The 19833-nt window shown below is 35.1% G+C and overlaps 1 protein-coding gene and 1 long non-coding RNA gene across 2 annotated transcripts; one reads left to right on the top strand and one right to left on the bottom strand.

The window, feature by feature from the left end:
• Positions 1 to 4057: 4057 nt before the first annotated feature.
• On the bottom strand, positions 4058 to 10755 carry LOC148791505 (uncharacterized). Its single transcript, XR_016076523.1, has 2 exons — positions 7344 to 10755; positions 4058 to 5005 (listed from the first exon to the last, which is right to left on the bottom strand). It is a non-coding gene; the product is annotated as an uncharacterized LOC148791505 (long non-coding RNA).
• A 1-nt stretch (position 10756) lies between these two features.
• On the top strand, positions 10757 to 11354 carry LOC148791504 (MLP-like protein 43). The gene is made up of 2 exons (XM_088888201.1): positions 10757 to 10909; positions 11016 to 11354. The coding sequence occupies exons 1-2, from the start codon at positions 10757 to 10759 to the stop codon at positions 11352 to 11354; spliced, it is 492 nt and encodes a 163-aa protein (XP_088744327.1).
• The last annotated feature ends 8479 nt before the right edge of the window (positions 11355 to 19833 follow it).

Below are 19833 nucleotides of genomic sequence, written 5' to 3'. Positions count from 1 at the left end.
GCTGTTTGGTAAGGTGATTTCTATCACCATTTTTCATGTATGTGCTGACAGGTAAGCACCACATATGGTATACATCAGTCAATTGTTGGGGGAAATAGTTCATCGATGCATGAAACAACAAATTTGGCGTTTCATGCATCGGTGGGATCCCGATTTTTGAGGCATGCCTGATTTTTTAATGATCGGCTGAACCAAACAATGAGATATATAGACGCTTGTTGAAACACCCATGTGGATCGATGTGGCATCATTTTTTTTGAAAAACAGCCATAGTTCCAAATATCCCCTTAGATATAGATATGCTTTGAAATGCATGGATACATACAAAAGATATAAAAATATATGGATACATTGGAAAAATACATACAAATTTCATAAATACATTAATTATAATAACTTTAAGGTCAAAATAACCATAAATAAGATACAAATACATAAAAAATGTATATTTTAATGATATATATAAAGAAATATTTTACAATTAGTATAATGAAATAAATAGATATTATGCAATTTTGTTGATAATCCATCAATTAGGAGTCCATGACTCATAATATATAGATTTTTTCAAATTAACACATGCATAAAATCATTATTATATTATATTCTACTTAGAATAAATTTCTTAAACTATCCTTATAGTTTACCTAATTGACTAAGTGTATCATAACTATTTGAAAATTGATTAACGCTACCCCTATTGTTTATGACAATTGACTAATACTTCCCTTATCATTAACATTAGAGGTGAGCAAAAACCCCGAAAAGCTAAACTGTCTGAAACTGAAACCCATAAGCTCTACTATGTGGTAAATTGAAAAGAAGAGTTGTCCCTCTTTTCGCTGGTTCTCTCCGACCCTCAATCTCACCATAGACGCTGGTTCTCTCCAAGCCTCAATCCCTCTTTTCAAATTCACAGCAACCATGCCATTATCTGGAATTGATAATGTTTGATCAAATCATATATTTTTTTTGGGGAATTTGTTGTGTCCAAGATAACTGCCTTCTCAGGCTATGCTTTGTATGGCAAGATGTGTGTGTTGAAATGAAAGGTGAAGCCTTGCAGGTTGCGCTCTATCTCTGTGAAGTCTGAATTACACGGCCTTTTCACTGCAACTTTTTTCTTTCTCACGACAACTAAAAAGGAAACCGGTGGGCAAAAACGTCGCGAAGCAAGCGGCTTTCCGTCGGTTGTGTTTTAGGCACGCCGGTCGCATGTGGAGCGACAGCAGTTTGGCAAGCGCAGGTCCGTTTCCTTTTGTTCGGGATTTCTAATCATGTGCTTGTCTTTTTTGCGACAAAAAGAAAATGGACGGTAATCAGAGCTGGTGCCAAGGGGATAATTAGATATTCCGTTGGAGCGGTGCTAGTATTGGAAGTTATAATAAGGGTAAATTGGGCATAGTCACGTGATACACATATGAATGGTTTATGATAGAACATTAACCGTAAAGAAAGTATTGGTCAATTGCCAGAAAAAGTAGGGGTAGAGTTAGTTAATTTTCAAACAGTAAGGTTAGTCAATTCGCTAAACCATTAGGGTATGTAGTTTAATAAATTTATCCTTCTATTTAAGTCCAAGAAATAAAACATATACAATTATTATATTTTAATTATTATACCAATTATTTTTTATTTTACTATTTTTACTTTTCAACATTAATGAAAAAAATCAACTAAATATTAAATTTTGAAATGTATGATAAACAATATATTTTTTTTAAATAATAAATTTTATTATAAAATGTAAATTAAAATATCAATTGATAATTTATAAACTATATAATCTTAACTTAAAATATTTCATATCTATATATTAAAATTTTTAAAATACATATCATACACAATTTCATAATTTTTAATTACTAAAATAAGTATTCTATTATTTACATTTTTATTTCAATAAATTTTCTGAAATAAGAAATCATTTTTATATAAATTTAAATTAATGTGTTTGATAGATTCAATAAAATATTGTATGCTTGAATATTTTGTAAACAAATTTTTTAACTTTTATAAATAATAAATATGCTATTTTCTAGTTTAAATTAAAATATCAATATATATATATATTCATGTACAAATGTATGAATTTTAAGTACTAAAATAATTATTCTATTATTAATACTTTTATTTGTATAAATTTATTGAGAGCAGAAAATCAATTTTTGATATAAATATAAAATTGGTAGAAAATTTATTTCATTTATAATTATAATATATTAATTTTTAATATTATTCTATTTAATTTTAAGTTGAAGTTGTTGAACATATTAGTATTTAATATGTCATTTCTTTAGATTGCATGTTTACAATTAGGACAATAAAATTAATTATATTTCACTTAGAATCACAAATTAAAGGATGGTTTAGTGGCTTAGCGGTTTAAGACGCTTAGTGCTTAACGTTTAAACTTGGGTTCGAAGAAAAAGTTTTCGACATGATGATGCACAATCTAGTTGCTCCCTGTTGGAAGGTGACTTGGATGCTAAACTGACTAATTCATCGGGTCAACTTGCAAAGAGAGAATATGAGAGTGCTTGGGCTGCTTTACTTGGGGTTGGCACTCCGATACTTAAGTCAGCGAGTTGGAGATTTAGGAGAGCTAAGGAGCAAGATAGCTAGAATATCAGAGAGCTGAATTGCGTATAAATGGTGTTGTATATGCAGCATTGATACCAAACACATACTAGAATAACTCCTAGAATCAGCCCTTCCATAAATGAAGCCAAAGAAGGCACCTTTCTTCTGAATGAGGTTATTGTTGTTGCCACTATAGCTCACCTTTCTACATAGGAGAAAATAAGTGAGGTTTAAAAAATTGATACTTCAACAAGCTGTATTATTTGTGCAAAATCAAAAATTTCTATTAACAGTCAACTATGGTAGAATAGTCGAGAGACATTAAAACCAGATCAGAGGGAAACAAGTGATTCAAGCAATTCACGACCTATACATCAAAATCAATGAGGCCCTCGAAAGAATTGTTTATGAGAAATTCTGTTGAAATTTTGAATGATTTTAATTATTTTCTTTGATAAAGTGGGCAAGTTTGGTATTATCTTTCCAAATCTGGTGTTCTTGACCAGCTCTCTATGCTCACACTTCCTCTCTTTATGATTTTTCCATAAGGCAGAGTTCAGTGTTCTCCATTTCAACCACTTCTCTTGGTTCAATCTAATGTCACTGCTGCTTTGTCTTCTCTTTCCAAATCTGATATGTTGCCACTTATATCTAGACTAACCAAACCAGGTAAGTGGAAATCCCCTTTCAGTGCATTTGGTATTTTGGTTACACCTCTAAAGGCATTCTTTTTGCTAAAATTTGCATAGTGATTGGGTCAACAGTTATAATGTATTAACCTAGTGTAGAAGTTGAACCATTAGAACTACCAGCTGCATTAGGAGAATGGTTACCTCCACCAAGCTTCAGAGGTGTTAGGTGGATTAGAGCTAGATGCTTCATTTACAGAGGTGTAATTAGGCGAATTAGCTCTCAAACCAGCTTCAGAGGACTGCACATGCTAACTTTGTACAGATATAGGGTGCAGAATCTCAATATTTGGTGCCTCACTCACACCTCTATCTAGGTATCTAGGGGCTGGTGGTTCATTATCTCTTGAAGCATTGCCTTCAAAACTTTATAAGAATAAATTGTGATTTGACAATCTCCTCATTTTTTGCATAATTCAATACATTAAATAATAACTTATAAGCAAGCTGGAAACAGGCCAAGGAGAAAAATAATAACTAGTTGCAAGCTCCCTCTTCCATTGTTGTTTTTGATAATATTAATAGTTCCTAGAATTACCAAAGAGAAAAATAATAACTAAATCTAAAAAATTATAGCTCCTAAGAAGAAGAAATTCAAGTTAGAAGCCTACTTGATGGTAGCTAAACCTAGCTTGTCCTAACCTGCTATGGAATTGACGCATGTTCTTTTTCTTTATATTTTACATAGGTTTTCCACATATAGTTTACAATCAGGAAAGACTGATCTCAACTGCCTTCAGGACCAAGTGCTTCTACATGATCCATATTGAAACAATTTTAACCCATTCACACCAATAGACTCATATATATATATATATATATCATCATATTGAGACTACATCTCATATATAAAGAATCCATCAAGTAGAAAGGAAAGAGTTGGTTTAGGGAGCTGGATTGAATAAAGGTGGAGGTCCTTGGAGTTTTGGGTGGTTTCAGGATGGGCCTATGAGATCTTATAACCATCTTGTTGTATTGGAGTGGATAGTGTTCAAATGGAGTGGATATGGGATCAGTTGCAACCGGGTTAACCCAAAATTGAAGAGAATTGCTTCTTTTGTTCACAAAAGGGTCTTACAAAGGAGTTCCACTGAATGCAATTTGTTGACAAAAAGCATTCAAGACTAAACAGATCCACATGGTCCTCTGGGCCCAAATTTGAAATAGCCCAGCTAGCTAAACTGGTGTCTGTGGTTGAGCCTGCCTTGGCCCATGCCTAGTCACCTTTTCTTCAGACTTCAGAGTATGAGTGTTGCGTCTTGTGGCATTCTCCTCCCACAGAGGATGTTGGTTCTCTTCAGTACTAGCTTGTCAAGAGTCAAGATAATCAGCATTTGGCTTATATGCAGATGCAGTGAATGGCACTATGTGAGTCCCTGTGTATGCACATGTATATCAACAGAATTGCACAGTTTCGGGGTGCCTGTGTGCCATGTTTGTCGAGAGCTTTCTACAATGTGTAGCTAAGGGTGTCCAGACTCTATATACTAACTGTTGTTTAATTGTTTAGCATTTTATGTACTTGAGCTACCAATTGATGCAGATTTTGCAATAAAGGACTGGTGCACAGATATAAGGCAGAGAGCATAGCAACCATTAATCAATTTATATGACTGAACGAGAAAAATGCTGATCCAAATCCTGTGTAACAATGTTTGAGAAGTTAGGGTTAGGGGGCCTGTGTGGGTGGCCCAGACCATTGACAGGGCTACTTCAAACTTTGAAGGTAGAACCTGCAGAAAGGACAGAGAAGCACAAGTGATTTAGATCCAGGCCAGTTAATTGGAACTCAGCATTTTTTTGGGTAATATTTGGAACTCTTACTGAAACCAATCAATGGACACATTCAAGTTTGCCAATTCACTTTTGGCACCAATTTTCTATGTCAAAATATGCACAAAGACCTTTATAGTGGTATTCTTGAAATCTTTTGAAAAACAAGATAACACAGTTCAAATGTTATTTAAAAGAGTTGCAACCACAAAGAAAAGATGTAGAAGAACTCATTCCTAGTATTCCAGGAATAGTAGGATTACAGATTACTAAGAAACTATACTTAATACTTGATATTGCAGAGAATCATGTTTTCTATACTTAATACTTGTAACGCCTGTCCTAGACACTAGAGAATTTTGGAAAAACAATATGAAAAAATGCACGTTATTATTCATGCATTCCTATGATGGTACTAAGTTGTATTCAGTCTATTATTCTGGATGAGATGTAATGTCTCAAGTTAAAAGTTGAATAAAGCTCTTGCCTTATATGACTTCCAAAAAAATGATGGTACTAAGCCTTGTTTGTTACTGTTTGAGCCTACCATGCTTCATCAAGACAGCTGACACAAATTCCAGCTTATTAGTATTTGGATCCAAAGTAAATCGTATCGATTGGATGCAATGCAAGAGAAAATCATATGCGATTTGGATATTATGTATATTAATATATTTTAAAATTATTAAAAAACTATTTTTTTAATAAAATGAACTAAAATTGAACCTATTTTTTCTGTTTTTTTGAATTAAAACAACCTCATTAATGCACAATTAACTCTCTCTCTCTTTCTCTCTCTCTCTCTCTCTCTCTTCTTTCTCATTAATTCTTTTAATAATTTTTCCTCATTAATTATGCCATTAACTCTCTCTCCTTCGATAACTCAGACACTTTTCTCTCTAAAAAAACAAAAAGAAAACTCATGCCACTAATTCTCTCTCATCTCCATTACTCCATTAAATTGCATAAAATATATTAACTTAATCTATATATATATATATCTATTTCAATTTAAGTATAATTTTATATATATTAGATATATTTGCATCAAACTGTAATTATTAGTAAAGATTGATTATATTGAAATTGAGATATTCAATGATATATTATTGCACTAATCCATTTATATTCCATTTGATAATAATAAAAATTAATTAACCATAATAAAAATAATTTAGTAAGTTACTTAAATAAAATAAAAATAATTATTAAATATTGTTATTGATAAAAAATATTTTTATTAATATAAAATTAATACATAATTATCAAACAATTATCAATATTATAATTAGATTATATTACATTAATTCAAAACCAACTTAAGCTCCGCTCAAAAATAAAAATTTATATATTTAATTAAATTTCATAAGGAAATTAAATTTAATAAAAACTTAATATACTTCAAAAATTTCGATTTTTGCTAATTTAAAAAATTAATAAAGATATAAATTAATTATTTTAAAATCAGAAAAGGAAAATTATTAAGACCTTGGATTTTCTAACAATCCTATGAAACTTCCCTTTGTTTGATCATAACAAAAACCTCCCCTATTCTTTTGAAAAAAGGTGCAAATACCTTCTTTTCATCAACGTTCCAAATAAAAAATGTTGATGTAATGCATTAAGGAAGGTCTCCTCTTCGTAAACTAGTGGGGTATTGTTGGGACCGATGACCTTACCTAAGAGAGAGACTGAATTGGGTAGAGTTTTAAAAACAGATTGTCTTGGAATTCAATTTGAATATTTAGATATGTAGCGAGATCAAATCAGCCACCCACAGTATATCCCTGCCGTATATTGGGAACATCTCTTGATGATAATACCAGAAATGATGATGTCATCATCATCGGGAGATGTTTCCAATACACGACGGAGATGTACTGTGTGGAACGTTATGTCCTGGGGGCAATCTTGTGGAAGGCTGATTTGAACTCATATTTAGTAAGTCTAGCTCAAAATACTTCTCTTCAAACTAAATGTAAGCCTTTTGGCAATCAAGATCAAGATGTAGCGAAAGTTCAGGGGTAGTTTGGTTTAGTAGTTAATCAAAATGTTACTCTTTGATTAACCAAACTGCAGAACTAGAAAAACAACTTGTAGCTACAAAACATACAAACAATGGATAAGATGTATAAATTAAACAGTTAAGAACTATATAGAGCATGCAATTTGGTAAGTGATTTTACAGTTAATGAAAGAACAATAACATTGAATTTAAATAACTATATAAAAGTAAAGGAGTAATTGAAAGTAAATGAACAATAACTTCAAATGATAGTTGCATCTGGTGGTGTGTACCTTAGCAGCTAAAGAGAGAGGATTGACCGCTAACAGTAATAGAGAGATAGACCTGCGACAATATGACAGTTTAGAAAAAGGTCCAATTATTCAATCTACGATACTTGCAACAAGATTAATGGAGATTGGATTTGTATGTACGCCATTCTCACAATACTTGCAACAAGATTCTCATCCGCCCCCCACAACTTTGCCCGCCAAAAACGTCCCACGCACGCACTGTGAGTGCGCCGCGTGTCCTCCCATACACGGATTGGAGGGACTCGTGCGGAGCTGACCGTGTGTCCTCTCGCCCAAAAGGTCATCTTCTCATTCAACCCTTGGAGCTCCGCCGGTCGACGCGCTCACTTCAACTTTCCACCTTCTAGTCTCATAACTGAAATCCGCCGGAGATTGCACCCCTTTGAATTCTGCCGGTCGACACCGACGACCATTCCGAAAGCGAAGCATTTTTAACAGCGAGAAACAACGAAGAAGATGCCCACTCAAACGCCTTGTTACAGGTCCCTTGTTATATCCATTTTCTCAGTTTTCATGAACCCATTTTGCCGTTTGTTTTTCTTGCTTCAAAACCCACATAATCAATCAAAAACAACCAATTTGTTATTTGAAAAAAAAAAATAGGTTCTTCTGTCGAGTAGGCGAAGATAGTTTAAATTGATTGAAAGGGGAGTCTTTGATGCCGTTATTCTGTGCAAACCACGCAACACAACTCCCACATAATTAGGTAGCGAGAAGAAAGAATCTCATATCCAAGCATGTAGGCGTTCTGCTATTATCCAGTAGTAAATGCTGCCTAGCCGCCTCTTCCAACAAGGTGGGTCTCTCAGAAAACGCTGTTTCTCTTTCGGGTTTTCATCGAACTTCTCCATCGATCATGGAGGAAGAAAATTGGGGATTATATCCTCTGAAACAGAGGAATATTCAATAGAATTGGATGTTGCTATTAGAATCGTCCAAATGGCTTGCTTTCGCTGTCAGAGGGTGCAGGAGAGCTTGATTTCCAAGGACAATAATCAGTTTAAATCCAAAGATGATAATTCTCCGGTCACAGTTGCAGGTAACTGCATCGACTGTCTACAAAATGGTTTCTTTTTGGTGATTCTGTATGCTTTGTTGTGTGCTACTTATTTTTCATCCATCACAGTTGCATTAAATGGAACCCTTGCTTTTATCCTTTTATTTATTATATTTTTTTGGCGAGTATTCTTTCAGTTTTTCCCCCTTTGTTATTATTTATTTTTCTTTTTGAAGGAAATGGTTCTGCTGCTAAACATGAAAATTTGTTAGTTCTCTGAGGGACTGAGGGTATGGGTTCCGTTTCGTTTTGTAGTAGCCACATCTTGAATTTGTTGGTTGGTTTTGGTTTGGTTTACAACTGAAGTCTGGGAGATTTTACCAACATAGGTAGATTTTTGGTTTTGGTCAATGGAAGAGACAGATTTGCAGTGGTTCTGACTTATTGGCGTCGACCGGCGGAACTGGATGAGAAAAAAAACAAAACACATAAAAAATGAGAAAAACTTACCTCCGATAAATAAATATGCTGGAGTGATCGTCGGCAACGACCGGCGGAACTCAAAGGGAGCAATCTCCGGCGGGTTGAAGTTCTGAGAACAGAAGATCCAGGGTTGAAGTGTTCTGAAATGAGAAGGATGACCTTTTTAGGCGAGAGGCACATGATTAGGTTCGCACGAGTCCCTCAAATCCGTGTGTAGGAGGACACGCGGCACACTCACAGCGCGTTGGAAGTTTTTGGGGGACAAAGTTGTGGGGGGCGGATGCGAACCCCTTGCAACCGTGCATTTGCAACATTTTCGTATTTATAATTTTTTACAAATTTTATGAAGATTGTACACGTGCATCTCGTTTCCCCTCAAAACAACCACGTTACCAAACACCACATTAAATTTCTGACTCAATCTGAAACATGTATAGATGAGGGTCCCTTTCTTCTCATTAAAGCTTAATTTTTAATTAGAAGTCATAAATCCGGCCGATTCTTCTAGATAAATTAAGTTTGTTGATTAATTACGAATCATAATGTCAATAAAAATCCATTTCGAACGGTAGATCTGTACAAATTGGATGGATAATGCTATTATTTTTATATATGTCGTGGCATACATTATATTTTTATATTCTATAAATAAATATGATGCCATGCGTCACCGGCTGACCCAGCGGCCAGACCATCTAATTCATTACCGGCAACTTTTTTATTAGGGGCCCGTTTGTCAAGTCTTTCCGTGCTGTTCTTTATCTGTTTAGAACCTTGGAAAACCTATTTTCGGTTTATGTCCATTTAGTTTGTGGAAGATTTAGTAGCTAAGATGCGATTTGGACTGATTTCGGGAAGTTCTAAATAGAGTTTTTACGTTTTTTCTTACTTTATTTTTGCACGGAAAGACGTGTGATAGCCAAATTAGCTTAAGGTTGCTCATATCTTCATGTAAAAGCTCAATATGTCTTTTTACTGTTAGAGCTACTGAAAGATTTTCCCAACACGACTTTGTTAAATGGCCCCTAGTTTTGTGAACAATCCAAAGTCTTTAGAATATATTGAAATACATTTTATTTATTCAAGTCTTATTAAGCAAAACAGTCATTCTAATTGTAATTGGACTTAATAATTGTACTATCTTAATTGAACTGCAATTACCTTTTGTAACACCAGTAGTTGCACATGTGTAAATGCATGTGGCAATTTTTTTTTTTTTTTTTATAATAATGATGATAGTATATAATGTGTTTGTAAAACTTTTTATAATTTTTTGATTTTTTTGTCTATAAAAACTATTCATATTTGTCCCACTCGTTTTTATTTAATATGAATAATATATATTATTTATTAGAAATGCTCCCAAAATGCTTCTTATATTTTGTTTTTGTAATTTTTTATATACTTTTTTTTAATTTTTATTTTTATATATAATTATGGTATCAAGGGTTAAACACATTTAGGTTTTCAAGGGTTAAACACATCAAATGGCTGCCTGCTGTCAGTGGTCATTTGATGGGCTGCCCTTTTCGGTTTTCAACCTCTTTTAATATTCTATTTGGAATGCTTCAAATCAAGTGGATCAACTTGGATGAATCTTCATCTCATCCCTCCCAAACAGCCATATTCTATTTGGAATGCTTCAAATCAAGTGGATCAACTTGGATGAATCTTCATCTCATCCCTCCCAAACAGCCATATTCTATTTGGAATGCTTCAAATCAAGTGGATCAACTTGGATGAATCTTCATCTCATCCCTCCCAAACGGCCCCTAGTCACTAGCTTATATAATACATACACCCCTGATTGTGTATTGAGTGCCTTGCATTTCCAAATTAGTTCATTTCCTCTCTTCAATCTCCTCCTTTTCCACACTGTGTATTACTACCATTCACCTTGTTTTACATAGTCATGGCTCTCACTGGTACAGTCCAGATTGAGAAGGAGATCCAGTCCTCTCCAAAGAAGTTCTTTCACCGTTTTATGGACCTTCCAAGCCACTTTCACAAGGCCGTAGGTCATGATTCTCACCGATCGACGTTACTCGAAGGAGATGGAAAGAATGTTGGCTCCCTCCTACACTTTAATTATGCTTTAGGTAATATATACACATCTGCTGCTGAACTGTTATTTCCTTTCTTTCTGACTTGTTATATACTGTTTAACAAAGACTGAATCAGAAAGTTTTAGATCTTCCAGATTTCTTTTGACTGATTTTGGTGCTTTGTTGAGCGTAGATGGAACAACTGTTCGGGGCACGGTTTTTAAGATTGAAGCCCTACACGAAGAAAAATATTTAGTCATATTTGGAGGCCATGAAGGAGATGCCTTGAAGCGTTACAAAGTCGTCAAAATCATCTACCAGGTCATCCCAAAGCATCCCAAGAGCTCAGTGATATGCTCCATAGAATATGAAAAATTAAATGAAAGTGTCCCAGATCCAACTGATTACGTTAACTATGGAGGAAAGATAATTGAAGGAATTGACGGTATTGCTCTCCAGGATTAATAGAAATAAGTTATAAATGGGCTTGTATTAGTGAGCTAATAAAGCAGCACTAAATGACCCATGGTCATCCCTGTATGGAGTGCATCTACTAGTTTGACGCCTTTATCATGTATTACCTTAATTTCTTTCTTCTCTGTGTACACTTTCTTATTTACCCTATAATAAATATAAATGTATGTGCTATGTGTTTGGATGTTTGATAAAAAGAATTGAGCTCTCCATTGACATGCATGATTCAAATATCAATTTTGATGCATTAATGACCCTGAAAATTCATACCCAAAATTAATTTCAGCTAACCATGTTGTTAAATATATAACATATATAGCTTATTTCAACTAATCATGTGTATCATTAATCAATCAACCGAGGGCTGGCTCGTTGGTGTATTAGCTGATTTGATTCAGTGTTTTCGTGAAATTAAATCCCGCAATCAATACTTTGGAGAAAAAGAGGTCAATGGAGAAGTTATTAATGATGCGTGGCACCGAATACCAAAAAAAATGTATATAACATTAAAGACTTTATAACAGCATTAAAGACTCAACTGTGATGCCCATCCCCCAATCCAGGTGTAGGTGGGATTCAATCCCAAGTCTCTACTACAACCAGCAGAAGATTTTACAAACGGACTGGTTGGCACCTTGCTTCATAGTACAGTTTATGTATTATAGATTTTGCTTACTTTGAACCATTGTTTCTTAGGCCTTATCTGTTTAAAATTCTGCTCTAACAAATTATTAATTCAATTTTCAAAAATTAATGAAAGAAAAGGGGTGAATCTCCATTTTCCAAAGTTGAGTCCAATCAATCTAAGGTGTGGAGAGCCCATGCCCATGCCCATGCCCATCCTAACCAGACAATTAAATTGAGTAATAGTATGGGGTCTATGTTGAAAAGCGATAAACCGCTGGGTTTCATCCATCCCAAACGGGAATTTATTAATTAAACCTACGATTTATAGTTTGCTTGAAATCGAAGTGAAACAATTTGGCAAATTGTTGGCAGCGAGAAGTAATCTTCTAAAAGCCAGCGTTTCTGTAGAGAGGGGATGAAGGAAAGATGAATGATGACCACAGTATGGCAAATTTTTATATCTTGCTTTTTAATGAAAATCCATATTTCAAAATTTAGATATCATGAGGAAGAGGATATAATTTAGATATCATGATGACATAGGGAGTAGGGAGAAAAGTGGCGCCTCATAGATCACGTCCTACGAGTGCACCACAGCACATCCTAGCGGTGTATTGGGAACAATTCCCTATGACTAGTATGGGAGATGTTTTCGATGCAAGTTGAATTATGCATGTGGGAAACTTGTGGGGTGTCGATATGATCTCTCTGAGTTGAGGGAAAAGCTGGACGGTGTGTGTTAGGTTTCTAGTGTCCTTTTATTTGAATGTTCAACTAGACTAAGAGTATATATATTTCTTTGTTTTAAACATTTTTTTTTTTTAATTTTTAGGTCATATTAAGGCCCCGTTCACTTTTAGGTAAGCTACATAACCAGTTAAATGCACTTACTCGGGTAAGTGGGAAATATTTACAAATTTATTTTTTTGAAACCTACTTAAAATTATTTTATATTATGTAATATAATATAACATATATTAACATATATTAATAGTTTTATATATATTATGTTATATAATATAGTCGAGGTGGGTTTGGGGTTGGGGTAAGGGTCGAGTGGATAAATACTATCCCCACCCCATCCCTGATCCCTAGAGTTTTGGGCTTCACCAAACCCACCCCGACTGAGGTAGGGCAAAGCCCCACGTGGACAGGTCAAATTACCATCTCTATTATTGACTCCTATCTAGTAGTGAATTAAGTGAGTGGTAGATTCGATTCTTGGGAGCCTAGAATGGCCAGCTACCTAAAGAAGATCCAAGATCTCATCACCCTATTCGAGCACTTCTTCATATAGCAAATACCATGGCCGAGAACTTCTGAGCCAATGCCTTGTCTAAGCTTTCTAGCTCATCTCAGACCAACTTAGGAGGGATTGTTTAAGTTGACACCTTGTCAATTCATCTCAGAGCAGCTTAGTACTGCATAATCAAGGGGCACCTCTACCGCAAATCTCATACACCCTATCTGAAGTGTCTCCATCGGAGAAGTTGAGCATGTACTCTAGGAAATATACAAAGGAATTTGCGGTGACCATCCCGACGCTTGGGCATCAAGACCAACGTCGAACCACGCTGACAAGAAATTCACTCACGTCACCCTTTAGAGGAAACCCACATCCATTAGAACTTGAAGAAGAAGTTTCTAAGTTGTCTCGCTTAGGAACTTCTGTCACCAGCTAGAGCGAACAGAGAAAACAAAACCTTAAGAAAACTCAAGAGAAAAACCTCAAGAAAACTTGAGAGATAAAAGGACTGGTGCACAGATACAAGGCAGAGAGCATAGCAACCATTAATCAATTTATATGAATGAACGAGAAAAATGCTGACCCAAATCCCGTGAAACAATGTTTGAGAAGTTAGGGTTAGGGGCCTGTGTGGGTGGCCCAGACCATTGACAGGGCTACTTCAAACTTAGAAGGTAGAACTTGCAGAAAAGACAGAGGTGGACACCGAATGCACTATGAACAGAGTGCAAATGGACTACCTAGCCTCTGGGCTCTGGCCCTTTGCCAACTGGAGCATTCACAGAGACGTTCCCATGGGTGGGTAGGTCTACCAACTTACCAACCATGACAGCACTCAGAAGCTTTCTTATAAGAAATGATTTAACAGAAAGAAGGGTTGCAAGTGAGGCTATCAGTATTACATATATAAGAAAGAAGCTTTCATATATATGTGCAGTAGTTCGCTTGAAATTTTGTGGTTGTGCCGGTCAGTATTACAAAAGACATGAGAATTATGTCTAGAGGCTTACCTCAAGTGAGGCAAGAAAAGGCCTCAAGACTGAAATCTAGCCATGTCAGATTGTATCTTTCACTTTAATAGACCCTTTTATCACTCTGGCTTTAGTAAATTTGTTGTAATTAATCTTTTATATTCATGACATGGATGCTTAGCAAATTTTGTTTTCTCTGCAAAATTGGCATCCCACATTGTTCTTCTACAATGCTTGATGGAAAAACAAACCCTTCTATGCAGTATTATTACTTGTTTAATTTCAGCAGCAAGAAAAACCAAAAATAATAAGAAACTGTAACATCCCACTAACAACATAAAGATTCTTAGAAGAAAAAACAAAAATCTGAATTTGGATTTATGGAACTTACAGCCACAAGAATGATTGGTTGCAAACTAGAGAAGGATTTAGATGTTCAAGTCATAAAATTGCCCAAAACAACTGATTTTTGTTTGCTCCTTACATGACAAACTAGATAAGCACAAGTGATTTAGATCCAAACCAGTCAATTGGAACTCAGCCTTTTTTTTTTGGTAATATTTGGAACTCCAATTGAAACCAATCAAAGGACACTTTCAAGTTTCAAATTCACTTTTGGCACCAATTTTCTATGTCAAAATATGCACAAAGACCTTTATAGTGGTATTCTTGAAATCTTTTGAAAAACAAGATAACACAGTTCAAATGTTATCTAAAATAGTTGCAACCACAAAGAAAAGATGTAGAAGAACTCATTCCTAGTATTCCAGGAATAGTAGGATTACAGATTACTAAGAAACTATACTTAATACTTGATATTGCAGAGAATCATGTTTTCTATACTTAATACTTGTAACGCCTGTCCTAGACACTAGAGAATTTTGGAAAAACAATATGAAAAAATGCACGTTATTATTCATGCATTCCTATGATGGTACTAAGTTGTATTCAGTCTATTATTCTGGATGAGATGTAATGTCTCAAGTTAAAAGTTGAATAAATATGGTGGATCAAGAAGTGATTTTATGTGCTCATAACATAATTTAATGGTGGATCAAAATCAAATATGGCAAACAACTCGATTCAAATAACAGATCCCATATAGATGGTGATAATTAATGATGATGATTGATGATGGATACTAACTGCAAGGTAATCATTGTCTCACAATCTTCCTTGCTTGGTATATTAATTCTTCTAAGTTTGATGGATGTATTAAATTTTTGAATCCACCACTGTCAATGAGGGACAACCATGTTTCAAGTAGTAGAGGCTTATGTTTTAATATTAATGGATATAATAAAAGTATTGGCTATTGTTTCATCTCTTGGTAAATGGGGTCATTGAAAATTGGAGGGGAAGTTTTGAGGTGCGTTTGAAGATATTGTCTTTAGAATGTTATTTGCCCCCACTTAGTTTTTACTGAGTTTGTTATTGGATTATAGGCAAATCCGTTCACAGGATACAATAGTCAAAGTTAATGACTGTTAACTTTGAATTGTGCCTCTTGATCATACTTAATCGAGATCAATGGTGATCAACGGTCAGCATCGCACCAAAACCAAAGCCGCCCTTCACGAGCCACGTGGGTGCGCGCGAAGTGTTAGAAAAGTGCGCCTCTAAAGCGCCTCATTGTGCCGCACACACGTGTTGCACGGTATCAAACCTCCATACTCTCCTCCACTATTTCTAAGGAAAACTTGTAAATATCCAATGTGCGACAAGTTCAAAATTGGTTTTAGTAAGAGAAAAGTTGTTTTCTAAAGCAAGTATGCAGGTGCAATTTCTCATGTAATTGACCAATCAAACCCATTGGATTTAATCTCTAATGAGATTAAAATCCAATACCATCAATGTTGACAGGGCATGGGCATTGCATGAGACCGTATCTCCTACTGACAAATACTCTACCCACGTTTACCCACAACATATTACTACCGTGCATTGGGAAGATCTCCCCATAAATAATACTATGTAAGAGGGTGAAATGTTTTCGATGTGTATGCGATATTACATCAGTAGACGTGGGCAGATTTCTTGTGTACAGGAGTTCCACACTCATCCCATGAACCTTATGTGTTTTGGCAAAATTTTGGGCAAATACAAACATAATTCTATGATGTTTATGAATTGCTTGGGGGAGCGACGCTTGGCGGAGTGCTACCCTTTCCTCTCTACCCAAAAAAAAATGTTGAAGATGTTTAATTATGAATTGCTGTATACCAACCCATCAAAGGACCCACAGCTTCAATCTAAACCTAGCAAGATTAAATCCAAAACCCATCGATCGACGATATGATTTCAATTCCCTAAAGCATAATGAAGAATAGTGCAAAAGAACTCAACACTAGTTTTTCATATATAATACTATAATTATGTTAATTAATTAACAGTGGACATGAGATAAAAGGAGACTAATGTAAGTAGCTGCTGACCCCATATAATTGAGTTAAGGCAAAGGCATGGGTGATGATAAAATAGAAAGGCTGATTCCTGAAGCAATAACAAATTTATTATTACATGCAGCTCCGAAAGGTGTCATGTGAATTGAATGAAGGATGACCGAAAATTGATTTTAAGTGATCGTGACAAATTTTAATGATGGAACAAAAACTAACTAATTATGGTGAAGTAGCAGAGCCCATTTGATTAATTAGTACATGGCTTAGATGATGATAATGATTATGAATGATATTGACTGCATGCAAGTTAATTATGGTCACATACACTCTTGCATTGAAATCACACCTTTGATGGGGAATACGTTTACTATTTGGAACATGGTTGTTGGTCCCCCATTATTATGGGGATTGAAGAATTTAATACAGAAGTTTCATGTACAAAATAAAAGGAAAAAAAAAAAAAACTCTGCACTGAATTAATTTTCCATGGTTCTATGGTTATGCTCATTAAATCCTAATTTTCCATGGTTCCTGAATTTTTACATTATTAATTTGTTATTATGAATAAAACTTCGTCTTTTATTCATAAAAGATGAAAAATAATGAAGTTCTTTCACTGGTACAGTCCAGATTGAGAAGGAGATCCAGTCCTCTCCAAAGAAGTTCTTTCACCGTTTTATGGACTTTCCAAGCCACTTTCACAAGGCCGTAGGTCATGATTCTCACCGATCGACGTTACTCGAAGGAGATGGAAAGAATGTTGGCTCCCTCTTACACTTTAATTATGCTTTAGGTAATATACACACATCTGCGGCTGAACTGTTATTTCCTTTCTTTCTGACTTGTTGGGTTTGTTTATGGTTATTTACTATTTAACAAAGACTGAATCAGAAAGTTTTAGATCTTCCAGATTTCTTTTGACTGATTTTGGTGCTTTGTTGACCGTAGATGGAACAACTGACGAAGAAAAATATTTTGTCATATTTGGAGGCCATGAAGGAGACCTCTTGAAGCTTTACAAAGTCTTCAAAATCATCTATCAGATCATCCCAAAGCATCCCAAGAGCTCAGTGATATGCTCCATAGAATATGAAAAATTAAATGAAAGTGTCCCAGATCCAACTGATTACGTTACCTATGGAGGAAAGGTAATTGAAGGACTTGACGGTATTGTTCTCCAGGATTAATAGAAATAAGTTATAAATGGGCTTGTATTAGTATTTTGGAGAAAAAGAGTTCAATGGAGAAGTTATCAACGATGCATGGCATCGAATACCAAAATAAATGTATATAACATTAAAGACTTTATAACAGCATTCAAGACTCAACTGTGATGCCCATCCCTCAATACAGGTGTAGGTGGGATTTAATCCCAAGTCTCCACTACGATCAGCAAGAAATTTTTCAAACAAACAGGTTGGCACCTTGCTTCGTCATAGATTTTGCTTGCTTTGAACCATTGTTTCTTAGGCCTTATTTGGTTAAAATTCTGCCCTAACAAATTATTAATTCAATTTTCAAAAGTTAATTCCCTATGCAGCCAACCTCCAGAAAGAAAAGGGGTGAATCTCCATTTTCCAAAGTTTGAGTCCAATCTAAGGTGTGGAGAGCCCATGCCCATCCTAACCGGACAATTAAATCGAGTAATCGCACGGGGTCTATGTTGAAAAGCTATAAACCGCTGGGTTTCATCCATCCCAAACGGGAATTTAATAATTAAACCTACGATTTATAGTTTGCTTGAAATGGAGGTGAAGCAATTTGGCAAATTGTTGGCAGCGAGAAGTAATGTTTTAGAAGCCAGCGTTTCTGTAGAGAGGGGATGAAGGAAAATGCACTTACTCGGGTAAGTGGAAAACATTTACAAATTTATTTTTTTGAAACCTACTTAAAATTATTTTATATTATGTAATATAATATAACATATATTAACATATATTAATAGTTTTATATATATTATGGCTTAATGAAAATCCATATTTCAAAATTTAGAAATCATGATGAAGAGGATATAATAAAAGGAAGAAACTTTCATATTGCTTCCTGTTTTTAAATAAGCACTTATTGAAACTAGACAATCAACTTTTGGGCTCTACATCTGCTACCCACTCGTGTTCCCCACATTGCTCCCCACTCACATAGGACAGTGACATATATGTCCCTTAACATGCACTCTCTATGTGAGGATAAGTTCATTTTGCATGTGCCACTGCCACTAATCAAACTTGCAGTTGCTCCATTAGAACTAAAAGAGCGCTATTCTTCCTTTTCTTCTCTAAAAGAGCTCACCAGAACTCCAACCTATCTTCTTCTCCCTTTGCCTGTTCCTCTCATATTTGACACCGATAGTATTAAAGAATCACCAAATATTTCCCCCATTGGTTGATTACCGATGAAAAGACGTAACTGGTAGGATTGTGGGCTCAGTTGCATATGTTGCAGGTGAAATGAGCTTGGGAGAGGAACACGACATCGTAATCTGAGGGAACAACAGGGCAAAGAGGGTTAGGATTGGTAATTTGTACAAATAATAGTATTTTTTTTTGGGAAATTACTGTTCAGTCCACCCACAGAATTCTTAACTCTACCATACAGTTGGATAGGTGTCAGATTGGAATTGATGTCAATACACTTATCTGTATATTTTTTTTGGTACAAAATACTTATGTCCACTGCCTAATGGTAAAATGAGATAGGGAGTAGGGAGAAAAGTGGCGGCCCATGGATCACGCCCTACGAGTGCACCACAGAGCATCCTAACGGTGTATTGGGAACATCTCCCTATGACTGGTATGGAAGATGTTTCCAATGCAAGTTGAATTATGCATGTGGGGCGCTTGTGGGGTGCCGATATGATCTCACTGAGTTGAGGGAAAAGCTGGATGGTGTGTGTTAGGTTTCTAGTGTCCTTTTGTTTGAATGTTCAACTAGACTAAGACTATTTTTTTTAAAACATTTTTTTTTTATTTTTAGGTCACATTAAAGCCCCGTTCACTTTTAGGTAAGCTACTTACCCAAGTAAATGCACTTACTCGGGTAAGTGGGAAACACTTACAAATTTATATTTTTTAAACCTACTTAGAACTATTTTATATTATGTAATATAATATAGAACAATATAATATAACATATATTAACATGCATTAATAGTTATATATATATATATATATTATGTTATATAATATAGTCGAGGTGGGTTTGGGGTTGGGGTAAGGGTCGGGTGG

Source organism: Nelumbo nucifera, chromosome 5, assembly GCF_055504915.1.
Source record: "Nelumbo nucifera cultivar China Antique chromosome 5, China Antique-T2T, whole genome shotgun sequence".
NCBI classification, from domain to species: domain Eukaryota; kingdom Viridiplantae; phylum Streptophyta; class Magnoliopsida; order Proteales; family Nelumbonaceae; genus Nelumbo; species Nelumbo nucifera.
The sequence above is the reverse complement of the archived record's forward strand: the minus strand, read 5'-3'. Positions and strand labels throughout refer to the sequence as shown.

Excerpts from the sequence above, each read along its gene's own strand:
- LOC148791504 (XM_088888201.1), top strand. The coding sequence starts at position 10,757 with ATGGCTCTCACTGGTACAGTCCAGATTGAGAAGGAGATCCAGTCCTCT. Across the intron at positions 10,910-11,015 it reads TCGAAGGAGATGGAAAGAAT|ACTGAATCAGAAAGTTTTAG; the intron begins GTTGGCTCCCTC and ends TGTTTAACAAAG.